General features: G+C 35.1%; 1 protein-coding gene across 2 annotated transcripts; it reads left to right on the top strand.

Moving 5' to 3' along the window:
* On the top strand, positions 495 to 11,577 carry LOC109347371 (alpha-1,4 glucan phosphorylase L isozyme, chloroplastic/amyloplastic). Of its 2 annotated transcripts, none has more exons than XM_019587184.1 (15): positions 495 to 811; positions 2,915 to 3,150; positions 3,239 to 3,340; positions 3,771 to 3,947; positions 4,066 to 4,341; positions 4,528 to 4,799; positions 4,913 to 5,030; positions 5,110 to 5,511; positions 5,875 to 6,027; positions 6,820 to 6,948; positions 7,508 to 7,744; positions 8,490 to 8,566; positions 9,641 to 9,827; positions 10,079 to 10,279; positions 11,030 to 11,577. In XM_019587184.1, exons 1-15 carry the CDS (start codon positions 580 to 582, stop codon positions 11,144 to 11,146), a joined length of 2,916 nt encoding a protein of 971 aa, XP_019442729.1. In that variant the 5' UTR covers positions 495 to 579; the 3' UTR covers positions 11,147 to 11,577. The 2 variants fall into 2 exon arrangements, with proteins under 2 accessions (XP_019442729.1, XP_019442728.1); XM_019587183.1 differs by having other exon boundaries at positions 2,912 to 3,150; positions 11,030 to 11,506.

A 12,660-nucleotide genomic window follows, 5' to 3' on the forward strand; every position in this document is an offset into this window, starting at 1 on the left:
TCAAACTGATTTATTTCAACAACTCAAATAATTAATTAATGCACAAGATTATATATATAAATATAACCTGTTTATATATAAAGAATCAGTTTATGAATCTAATGAGTCAAACTTTATCAAACTCAAGTTCGACTTATTTATTTAACGAGTTCAATTTTCAACTCAAGCTTGACTCATTGATTCATAAACTAAATTTATCAAACTAAATAACGAGCTGAGTTTCAAATGAATACTTCGATTATTATCGGCCCTACTTTAGACTCATGAATTTCCTTTCTTAAATTAGTTTGCAGTATTTTATATCGAAGGCTAAAGATCTATTGAGTTTTAGAGGAGAAGAAGACAAATAAAAGCTTGAGACTTAATTTTAAAACTTTTCATTTCTTTTCCGACAAAACCCAACTCGCAAAAAAAAATACTATAACACTGAAATTCATATCTTAGTGATAGATGATATTGTATATTATACACAGTATAGTGGCTCGTGAATGAGATTAAGAAACTTCTTACAACACACTCTCTTTCTCTCACTACAATCTCATCCATTGATTTCACAAGAGTGAGTAATTGCAAGTTACAATGGCTACTACATTTCACTTCTCTACAAATCTCACCAAAACGGCGTCGTTTCCACCCTGCAACTCCATCACCGCTTTCATCACTCTACCTTCCAAAAACTCCAAGACACTGTTGATCAGAACCGCCGTGAACTCACGCGCTAAGAGCTTCAACTTGAAGAAGAAACTTCTCTCTGTTAACTGTGTTGCTGAGCACAAGTTGCAGGATCCTGGGTCTCAACAACAACAAAAAGGTTTTAATTTTTGTGGTTTTGATTTACGTTATTTTTGCTTCTTCTATGGTTTGGTTTAGTTCTGCATTACCAGCATTGTGGTCATAATCAATTTCTATTTTTGTTGATGCTATTTTTTTTTCTTTCCTTTTTTGTGTTCTAATTAGAAAAATTAAATTTCATTGAATTGGAAAACTAGTATATGTAGTGAATCAAATTGCCGACCGCATCACGTGCGGTTGCGGTGACCGTTGCAACCGTATTACACCTCAATTGCGGTGTGATATTGATTCACAGTGATGCATGACCACAACAGGCTGCAACGCAACCGCATCGGACTGCATTTGGACAATATCGGGCCGTAACGCAACCGCATCGGCCGCATCAGACCACATCGATGTCAGAAATATGTTTTTACTCACAAAATAATTCACACCACAATGGCTACGATCTGCATTGTATCGGCCGCAATAACCGCAATCACAATAACCGCAACCACAATAACCGCAACTACAATAACCGCAACTGCAATTTAAAACATTGACTATATGTATTTGGACTAATTTCCTAAACAATAGAAACCTTTAGTTATAAGGAAACCTTTGTTGAAAAATTTAAGTGTTAGTGTTTAAGGTGAAAAGGGGGTTAAGTGAATAGTATACTAGTGGGAAGACCCGATTTTGGGGTCGCTGTTTTGGAGATTCCCAAAACCTTATGTTAGAGACTATTGTGGGTAAATGTGAGCAATGTAGTGTATGTAGGGATCGTGGATCTAGATTTTAAACCTTGGGAAGACCCATAATTTCTCTTATTTGGGAGTATGAAATTTAGATGAAGAACGTAAACTAATGATAATGTAAGAATATTTTTCATTTTTCGTATAAAAATATAATTAACAATGAGAAATGGACATTAATATATAATTATATAATTTTACTAAAATTATTTAGGTATTTTGAGTTTTGACATTTTTTCTAGAAAAACCCTAACTTGGGGGACTATACAAATAGACACATGGAGAGTTTTAGAAGGCTCGAGAAATCCTCCAAAACTTTCTCATCTCCTTCATCCAACTCCCAAACAAGGGGTTTTTTCAAAGTCATCCTCTAAAAGTCAATTTGATCATTGAATCTTACATAAATAGTCAAGATTAATATGAAAATTTGTGAGACTTTTTTAGGTGGTTATGTGAATGTGATGCTTAAATAGTTTTTAATATTGATCACATCGATATTTCACCTCTCACAATTAATAACTCCTCTCACTATATACAGAGTAATAGAGGGCTTATTCTAGTGATAGCAGTGGGTATTTAATTTAAAGAAGGTGGGATAAGCAAATTTTGACTATATAATCATCATGCATGGTCAAAATTAAAAGTTGTTAATAGTCACATGATCACTAAAAGTACCACATGTACTTATGTTTTGATCTTGATCACTCAAATAAGATTTAATAATCGAACTTCACTCCTCCCACATCTTACAATAACGATGTGTTCACACCGGATATGGTCCTGATATATATAATCATATGTATGTATTTCTATTGGCATCTCTTGTGTGTGGTATACAATGCATACTCCTCCCAAATGATTCCTTGTTAGCATTGAAAAAGGATTGAGATTCACTATTTTCTTGGTAACATGTCAAGAAGGCATAAAAAATGAAGTCATGCTATTTGATAATATCTCAATTTTCGATCATCAAAGTTCTTATTGAAATGATACACTAGATCTGTCCTTATTTGGCTATAGTAAAAGATTTGTGTAGGTTTGGTGGTTGAATGCCATCTTAGTAAGCTGGCTCATTGCTGTTTTGAGGCATGACATGTTATTTGGAGATTTATGGGCTTGGGTCCTTTTTTATACTAACATGGAAATACATAGTTTATTTCTGGAGATACAGTGTACTAGGACCTAAGAAAGAAATCACTGGTTCAAGTAAATTTTGTCCCAGCAAAGTTTTATTGTTTTTGTTTACTTTTTTGTTTTAGTTAAGGGTAGGACAAGGAAGGAAGCTCTTGGAAGAGATTATTCCTGGCTTTTGGATATTGCTAACATTTATGTTGTGTCCAACTTCAATTTGATCTGATTAATCGGTTCTGTTTAAATATTTTTAGAAGCTACAGACTCTCTCAGCTCCGTCACTCCAGATGCTACATCGATTGCATCAAGTATTAAATACCATGCAGAGTTCACTCCAATGTTTTCTCGAGAGAATTTTGAGCTTCCACAGGCTTTCTTCGCAACTGCACAAAGTGTTCGTGATGCTCTCATTATAAACTGGAATGCTACTTATGATTACTATGAGAAGCTGAATGTTAAGCAGGCATATTACCTTTCGATGGAATTTTTACAGGTTTGTTGGATGCTACCTCAACATTTTGAACAGCTTCAAACATTTGTGGCGTCTAATATTTGTTTCGATGTATCATTCTCTCTTGTAGGGCAGAGCATTATTAAATGCAATTGGCAATCTAGAGCTAACTGGTCCCTATGCAGAGGCTTTGAGCAAGCTCGGGTATAGATTAGAAGATGTGGCATGCCAGGTGTGACATTTCCTACCTTATCTGCCTTTCTTTTTAATTCTAAAGCACGACATGCAATATATACTGCTGCTCTCAAGAGGTACTATTTGTCTAATCAGAAGCCAATAAGCCATCATTGGGAGACTTCATTAAATAACCAACCTACTGTGTTTTTCTGAAGTGACTATTATAATTAAAAAAAGACTTATTGGATTTTTCAAATATTATATTTGCTGTAAGTTCAACAGTTGCGAGAGTCATGTCATTTAGTGGGGATTCTTGTCAAGTTCCTACATCTACATGTTTCTGTTTTAAAAAATGTTTCAACCTTGTAAACCTTTTTCTTTTACTGAGCTCCTTCAGCACTAGGACTAAGGTAATCTAAAATTTAATTTTGGTTGCATTTTCTCTCTTAGAGCTGTGCTAACTCATTTTAGTTGGCCGATAACAGGAACCAGATGCTGCACTTGGAAATGGGGGTCTTGGGCGTCTTGCTTCATGTTTCTTGGACTCTTTGGCAACCTTGAATTATCCAGCATGGGGTTATGGATTGAGATACAAGTATGGCTTATTTAAACAACTGATAACGAAAGATGGACAGGAGGAAGTTGCTGAAGATTGGCTCGAGGTATGTTTGATTCTTTATTGACAAGTGCTCATGGCACATACTTAAAATTATAATATTCAGAACGGGTTTTTCTATTCTATTAATGTTTTCTTCCTTTACTTGTTACCACTTCTAACAGATGGGCAATCCCTGGGAGATTGTTAGAAATGACATTACATATCCTGTAAAGTTCTTTGGCAAGGTTGTTACAGGGTCTGATGGTAAAAAACATTGGATTGGGGGAGAAGATGCAAGTGCTGTTGCACATGATGTTCCAATACCAGGTTATAAAACTAAAACCACTATCAACCTGAGACTTTGGTCTACAAAAGCTGCATCAGAAGAATTTGATTTATATGCTTTTAATTCTGGAAGGCACACTGAAGCATACGAGGCTCTAGCAAACGCTGAAAAGGTTTGCATCATGTCCCAATGTAAACTCTTTGAGAAAAAGTGAAGGATCTTATAAGTTTAGTAGAAGTGAACCAATTGGATAGTGCTATTAGAATAAGTATTATGGATCCAAATTTTTAGTTGGAATTTCATTACAGTGTTAATAGAAGTTAATGAAACATTTTATATGACGTTATTTCAAATGCAGATTTGTTATATACTCTACCCTGGGGATGATTCGATAGAGGGCAAGGTCCTTCGTCTCAAGCAACAATATACTTTATGTTCAGCTTCTCTTCAAGATATCATTGCTCGTTTTAAAAGAAGATCAGGAGCAACTGTGAATTGGGAAGAGTTTCCTGAAAAGGTTGCAGTGCAGATGAATGACACTCATCCAACCTTGTGCATCCCGGAGCTGCTAAGAATATTGATAGATATAAATGGTTTAAGCTGGAAGGATGCTTGGAATATCACACAAAGGTATCAGTCTTTTTTTGTTGGGTTTTTTCAGGGGAGGGGGATCTGGGTATCCCATGTTAATGCATGAACTGAGTTTGTTGATTGAATGTGTACTATCTTCCGCTGTGACTAAGGACTGTAGCATACACAAACCATACTGTTCTTCCAGAAGCATTAGAGAAATGGAGCTTGGATCTTATGCAGAAACTGCTTCCCCGCCATGTTGAGATTATAGAAATGATTGATGAGGAGGTAATACTGAAATATTTGCACAAACCCTTTTATTTCCAGGTACAGGCATTGAGTTGTTTCTGATATTCATGCTTTGCAGCTGATTCGGACCATAATCGCAGAATATGGCACAGCAGATTCAGACTTATTGGAGAAAAAGTTGAAGGAAATGAGAATATTAGACAATGTTGAGTTGCCTTCAGAATTTGCTGATGTACTGATTAAGTCGAAGGAGGCCGATATTCCTAGTGAGGAGCTGCAAACTTCTGAGGAAGTAGAAAATAACAATGATGGTGATGAGGAAGAAGCTGTTGCTAAAAACGATGAAATAGATGAAAGTTCTATTCAGGATAAGAAAGAGGAGTTGCCTGAGCCAGTACCAGAACCACCAAAATTGGTTCGTATGGCCAATCTCTGTGTTGTGAGCGGTCATGCAGTGAATGGGGTTGCAGAGATACATAGTGAAATTGTGAGGGATGAAGTGTTCAATGCATTTTATAAGGTAAATGCCGTTGAACAACATGATGTAGTGCTTCAATTGAGGGAGGTTTCTAAATTCATATCTGCATGGATTTCATTTTTTGAACCAATTTGAAACCATCAAATAGAACTTAACACTCAGCACTTGTCTAATATAATAGAAAGTTCTAGTCACCATTTAATCATTACACAATTCTGCTGTTTCAAAATAATTACACTGTGTGCTGCAATAAAAAATGGAAGAAAGAAAACGTCCCACATTTTTTATGATACCTATGTATCATGCACCTTTAAAAGTGCTTTCTTCTTTATGTTTTCTTTAGATCCATGACCAGATCAAGGAAAACTGTTTGTATCATTGACCTCTATGCCATGTTTCTTGCAGTTGTGGCCTGATAAATTTCAAAACAAAACAAATGGTGTGACACCAAGGAGATGGATCAGGTTCTGTAATCCATCTTTGAGTAAAATAATAACTGAGTGGATAGGTACAGAGGATTGGGTCCTAAATACTGAAAAACTGGCTGAACTGCGGAAGGTAGTCACTATTATTTAAGTTGTTCTCATGTTAATCATAAATTCTTCTTTTATAAAATTGGAGGGTTCACAACTTCACATGTTTATTTATCTTATATTCATTTCCATTTTTTGAGCGTCAGATTATACTACTAGATAGCCTAATTCTTCTTGGTACTTCTTAACAAATGATCTCCAATTCTGTCAACTCACAGAAGTAAAATGGGAATACCATGTCTATGGTTTTCTGTTGTTAAGTTCAAAGAATTGGTTTGCAGAAGCAAGGTGTAAACCATGAAAGGAGGAATCTTATTCCAGTTCATCTCAAATGATTTTGTTTCCTTAATATTGAATATTTTCTCATTTCGACACTTTGGGGTTTTTAGGCTTCATTAAACATACCTTAGTTTTCTAGGATCTTCTAGACGGAGGAATTATGTAATCCTGAATACAAGTTTTCTCAAAATAACAAATAAAAATAAGAATTATAATTGCTTCTAATTAAACTAAAAATATGACAATCTTGCATTACATTATCAGGATTTTCGAGCAACCATTTTAAACTTAATATGCTCCTGCTTCTTGATCTTCAAGGAATCCACATTGCATGTTGATCATAATTTACTCAAATTTTCTTAAATTGGTAAATTACAGTTAAGCATGTTAATTTCCAAATAAAAAGAATTAAGCAAGTTGTAGACATTTAACCCAAGTTTGTTTCCTTTATCTGGGAAATAGATCATTTAATAATAATTAGCATGTTTGTCAAGTCTCTGTAATTCAAACTGACCATACTAGTATCGTTTATTAATAGTTTGCGGACAATGAGAATCTGCAAGTACAGTGGAGTGAAGCAAAGAGGAATAACAAGATAAAAGTTGCCGCATTTCTCAAAGAAAAAACAGGGTATTCTGTCAGTCCTGATGCAATGTTTGATATCCAGGTATTGTTGCCTTTAGATTTCCCCCCTCTTGATTAGCTTATGTTTAGAGGATGAGCTTTGGCGCAACAGTAAGATTGTTTGGCTTGTGACCTGGAGGTTGAGTTCAAATCCTGGAAACATTCTCTTCGCTTGTGAGGGTAAAGTTGCATACACTTATCCTTTCCAGACTCCACTAGGTGGGAGCCATGTCAATGAGGCACCCTTTTTTCTTTATTAGTATAAGTTTAGACTGGACTACAAGTTTTATACCTGGATTGGAATATGAAAATATAGGTGAGATACTTGAATTCGTTATAATGATGTAATAAAGGAAACAAAATATATCAGAAATGCTAATATATAAAATGTTAGAACTAGATTATTTAGCTACTCGTTGAAATTTAGCGGCAGTGTTCGTAGGTTAACATTTGGTTTCTTCAAGAGTAACTTATAACCACCAAATTTGGAAAACTGAAGATGGTTACTTATGCATTCAGTTTCTACCATATGGTTATATTTTCTACCCATGATTTTTCCATGTATAGTTTACTGAATTGTTGGCTTAAATTTTTTTATTTAGGTGAAAAGAATTCATGAATATAAGCGACAATTGTTGAATGTTTTGGGAATCGTTTACCGCTACAAGAAGATGAAAGAAATGAGTGCTGCAGAAAGGAAAGCAAATTTTGTTCCGAGAGTCTGTATATTTGGAGGAAAAGCATTTGCTACATATGCGCAAGCCAAGAGAATTGTGAAATTTATCACTGATGTTGGAGCTACAGTTAATCATGATCCTGAAATAGGAGATCTGCTTAAGGTACATATCTCTGTTTTCATGAGTCCTTTTTACCTTGTGGCCAATGGTTATTAGTTGCAAAATTGTCCAAAGTACAATTTTCTATATTGGTACTTAGATCTTGGGGTCTGTTATTGGTTTTGTATTTGACTTGTAAGAGCTACAAGCAATTTGCTCTGATGTTGTAAATTCAAAATCAACATGCAATTTTGTACAGAAAGATTTTCAGTATAATTTAACATGAACGTCTCACTGGAAATGGAAGTCCATAATGTACTACATTTTAATATGCAAATATAAAAGAAAAATATGATATGCACCCAAAGAGAAAGAAAAGGTAAAAAACTACCGAAGTAGACCCCCATGCCGCAGTGTAACAGAGAGCTGTAGGCAATGTTCCATTTTAAGCTTGCCTCTACTTATTTGGAATCTTTAATACGACTGATAGGATACTTGTGTGAAGTTTATGCTCTGTAATTATGAATAAAATTTTCATGATCCTAGTTTCCTGACATACTAACTTATGAAACTGGTTTGACTATGAATTAATTAATAACAGATATTTAATATTTTCAGAGGGAAGAAATTCAAAGGAATGGTTAACCAAATTTCTTGAAAAACTCAATACTTTATTCTTTATTATTCTCTCCTTTCGTGACAGCACAGCACTCCTAGAATTTAACTTTCTACTTTTGTGTGGTGAGGTCAAATTTTCACTTATGGGTGATACAAGCTGTTATTGATTTATATGTTTTTATTCACTCAGGTTATTTTTGTCCCTGATTACAATGTCAGTGTTGCTGAGTTGCTTATTCCGGCAAGTGAATTGTCACAACATATCAGGTAGTTATATTTCATATAATTTGTTTGCAATATTCTTCGGGTTGCTTGCTTTTATCTTGCTTGCATAAATGCCGATATGTATTTACTGATCTCAACCAATATATAAAATAAGTAACCTGTTATCATTATTTATGACAATCATCAACTGTTCAGGTTCATGAATAGCTGTAAATAGAAGAAAATAACGAATCAATCACATGAATGGTCTATTATTCACAGTTCATAACACATGGAGATGTTGGTTGTAGGGACAGCAACTAATTATTTTTTGTGCATGGAAAATTGAACAACTCATCTTGAAGAGAAGTATTTAGAAATGGTATAAGGTGTTTCTGTTATGTGTTAGAATAGATTACAAGTTCCCCTCAGGTTTATCTCCAAAATTTGTTAATCAAAATATACATGACTATGAGTTTTTTTATTTGATAGATCAAAATTTAGTTCGTGTTTTAGTTAGCATATTTTATTTTTTCTAAAAAAAGTAGAGTGGAAGTATTTTATATAAACATACTCAGAATCTTATTGTATGTTAGTGCGAGGGAACAATCGACCGAGGAAATTTCAGGAATCAGATGAGCTAAGAACCACATAAGCTAACCAGTATCACATCTGAACTCAAAACTTTAAGGCATTAGATATATGAGTTCGTCCATTTATATGTTCATCAATTATGTGGGACTTAACTCGATTCCTATCAACCTCCCCCTCAAGTGTGAATCTCCCACATGCTAAGCCAAGGAACAATATAAGTGGATCAGACACTACATTTTGACTCAAAACCTATGATATTAAGCTTATGGCTCCATCTATTTATATGTTCCTCATTTTACACATTCCTCCTCGATGTGGGACTTATCTCACACTTGATTCCTAACAGAACAAATATATTTTGAAAAGTGCTCTTAATTATTTGAAGAAAAATAACTTCAAGACTCAGGATTATGTTTCCAAGTTTTATGTTAATGGGCGAGACAATGGTTACGTTTTAATGATGAGAGTTATTTTAGTTGCCTTTAAAACTCTGATGTGATGCTGCGTCTCCACTAATTTATGTTTTCTGTATATCTCGTGCAGTACTGCTGGAATGGAGGCAAGTGGAACTAGCAACATGAAATTTGCAATGAATGGCTGCATACTTATTGGAACCTTAGATGGGGCCAATGTTGAAATAAGGGAAGAGGTTGGTTCTGACAACTTCTTTCTCTTCGGTGCTAAGGCTCATGAAATTGCTGGTCTCAGAAAAGAAAGAGCCGAGGGAAAGGTTGGTCTTCATACCCATATTATGCATTTTAATTGTCTGGAATATAGCTAATGTCATGCTGGTTGGGGCATACTGGCAAAGCAAAAAAAATCAGTTTCAAAATTTCAATTGTCAATAATTTGTTTAAAGAAATTCAAGATAATATTCCTCACCTAAAGTTCTAATCACAGTCTTTGTTGTTTGAGGAAGTCCAGTGGGGTTTCGTCCACAGAAAATTTAATGATTATAACCCAATTGATCTTTTAATCCAGTTTGTTCCTGATCCACGATTTGAAGAAGTTAAAGAATATGTCAGATCTGGTGCTTTTGGACCTTACAACTATGATGAATTGATTGGTTCCTTAGAAGGAAATGAAGGATATGGTCGAGCAGATTATTTCCTAGTGGGCAAGGACTTCCCCAGCTACATAGAATGCCAAGAGAAGGTTGACAAAGCATATCGGGATCAGAGGGTGAGTTTAGGGACTTCTTTCCTATTTACTGATAAATATTTGTTTCACATGCTTTCAGTCATTGGAGTTGATAAATTTTCATCCCATCATGCATCAATTCCATGTACATTATAAGCATGTTCATTTTATCAATTGCTTTCATTTCATAGTCCAGTACTCCAGGGTTGTTCCTTTGTACAACCATATGCTCTGATAATCTGTGGGAATAACTTGGTTAAAGTAAACTTTTAGTCCCTATATGTGATACTCATTTTCAATTTGGTCCTGGTATATAAAAAACTTTCAATTCAGTCCCTGTGCGTAGAACTATTTTCAGTTTGATCCTTGTCATTTATTGTTAATGTAACATTGTTTGTTGAAGATAAAGTACAAGGACCGGATTGAAAATGATATCACATGTAGAACCAAACCATACTTTTTTTATCTCTATACATGGTAATTTTCATTTTTACTTTGTTCCTTACTGTGATAATCATTTTCAATCTCGTTTATATACTTCAATACCAACAATTAGTGTTATAACAATAAAAGGTGATGACCAAATTAAAAATAAGTGTGCAAATTGAAAACTAGCATAGCCCAAAGGTATAGTTTAACCTAATAACTACATATGGCTGACCTTATTGCCAACATTTTTTAAGTCCTTAATGCATCAACTTCTATAAGCATTCATCAAGTACAACCATACAACAAGTTAAGCTTATTCCCTGTTATCTTTGTGATTAACATCTGTATCTTATGTGGGTGCAGACATGGACCAGAATGTCAATATTGAACACAGCAGGTTCATACAAGTTTAGCAGCGACCGAACCATTCATGAATATGCTCGAGATATATGGAACATTGAGCCAGTCAAATTGCCATAGAGGAGAGGTATTATATACCCAACTAATTGCAGGGATTGGTATCCTTTAGTTGTGATGATCTCTGCTTTCTCTAATCTAAATAACTAGTACCAAAAAATAAGAGAATTTTGTAAAGAGAAGCACTTGAATTAACTCTGAAAATATGCCTGCAGATATGTAATATAATGTATATCTGGTGTTTGTTATGTGTAAGTATAGCTTAGTAAACTTGCAATCTAGCAAAGCAGTTCTTTGTGTAATAATGAATATCAATCCACCCTCACAGTCCCTGTGTTGAAGATTTATTGGAATCTTCACAATTAAAGTTATCTCATCCTTCATTTCTGGTTTAGACATGTTGGTTAGAGCTAATTTTTCTTTTATTAAACCTTGTATGATTCCATGTGACTCGATCCATCATATTTAATGTGAGATTCCACACTTGAATATACCTAATACAATATTAAGTGCATGTTTTGTAATTTAACCTTCCTTGAGTTTAACATTAGACATATAAGTGCTCCAGCATTGCCCAAAGCACTTCATGTAGTTCTATTTTGGCCTCCTTTGTTCAACATCTGTTTCATTAATAACTTTTGCATACAAGGTGAATGAAGCATCCAACTATACCTAAAGAACTAAGGTTTCACCTATCCCAACATAAGAAGATCAATGATGTTTGTCATGGAATAACATGAACCCATGCTCCTCCTACCTTAATTAGCCTTCCAAAGATCATTTGTTGATGTCAAGTGTATAATGGTGTTTTCAGTATTGCATCCTTCTCCTAACTATATTCAATTTTGTATATTGGCAACCAACATAAAAAAAGGCCGCTTGATGTACTATGTTCTCATCTACTAGGGTCCGGGGAATATGTACATTCCAGTGTTTTAAATTGCGATAGCGGTTGCAGTTATTGCGATTGCGGTCATTGCGACCTTTGCGATGCGGATTGCGGCAATTGCGGTGTGAATTATTTTGTGAGAAAAAACATATTTTTGACATCGATGCGGCCGGTTCCGTTGCGTCCCGATGCGGACCAAATGCGGTCTGATGCGGTTGCATCGTGGCCTGTTGCGGTCGCATCACTGTGAATCAGGATCACACCGAAGCGGTTGCGGCGGTCACCGCAACCGCAATATTGCGGCCGCATCGCGTAATGCGGTCCGCAATTTGATACAATGGTACAGTCTTACTCTCACAAAAAAGTATGTTGTTTTCAGGACTTGAACTCACCAGTATAGAGACATGCAACTTTACTATTACACCAAGGTTCACTCTCGGGCAGTCGGGCATCCAACGTATAGTAGAAAAACCATTTTCTGCCTTTGGTCAGTTATGGTGCAATGATGTTTGTACTGTGTTTCGAATTGACGCCTGAGCATTGCAAATGGACTTAGAATCTTTTCATCAAGATGAAATATATGCTTGATGTCAATGCAACAAGTGTGGTACTGCAGAGACCCTTCAAAATAACTATTTATTCCCCTAAAACATTCTACAGCATGATGCCAAATAAGTTTTAGCTACAT

This window comes from Lupinus angustifolius, chromosome LG05 (assembly GCF_001865875.1).
Source record: "Lupinus angustifolius cultivar Tanjil chromosome LG05, LupAngTanjil_v1.0, whole genome shotgun sequence".
In the NCBI taxonomy this organism is placed as follows: domain Eukaryota; kingdom Viridiplantae; phylum Streptophyta; class Magnoliopsida; order Fabales; family Fabaceae; genus Lupinus; species Lupinus angustifolius.

What these genes read in the sequence shown, in the direction of transcription:
- LOC109347371 (XM_019587183.1), top strand. Translation starts at nt 580, where the DNA reads ATGGCTACTACATTTCACTTCTCTACAAATCTCACCAAAACGGCGTCG. An exon ending in TAGAAATGATTGATGAGGAG is followed by an intron (nt 5,031 to 5,109) that starts GTAATACTGAAA and finishes CATGCTTTGCAG; the next exon opens with CTGATTCGGACCATAATCGC. An exon ending in AAGAAAGAGCCGAGGGAAAG is followed by an intron (nt 9,828 to 10,078) that starts GTTGGTCTTCAT and finishes CTTTTAATCCAG; the next exon opens with TTTGTTCCTGATCCACGATT.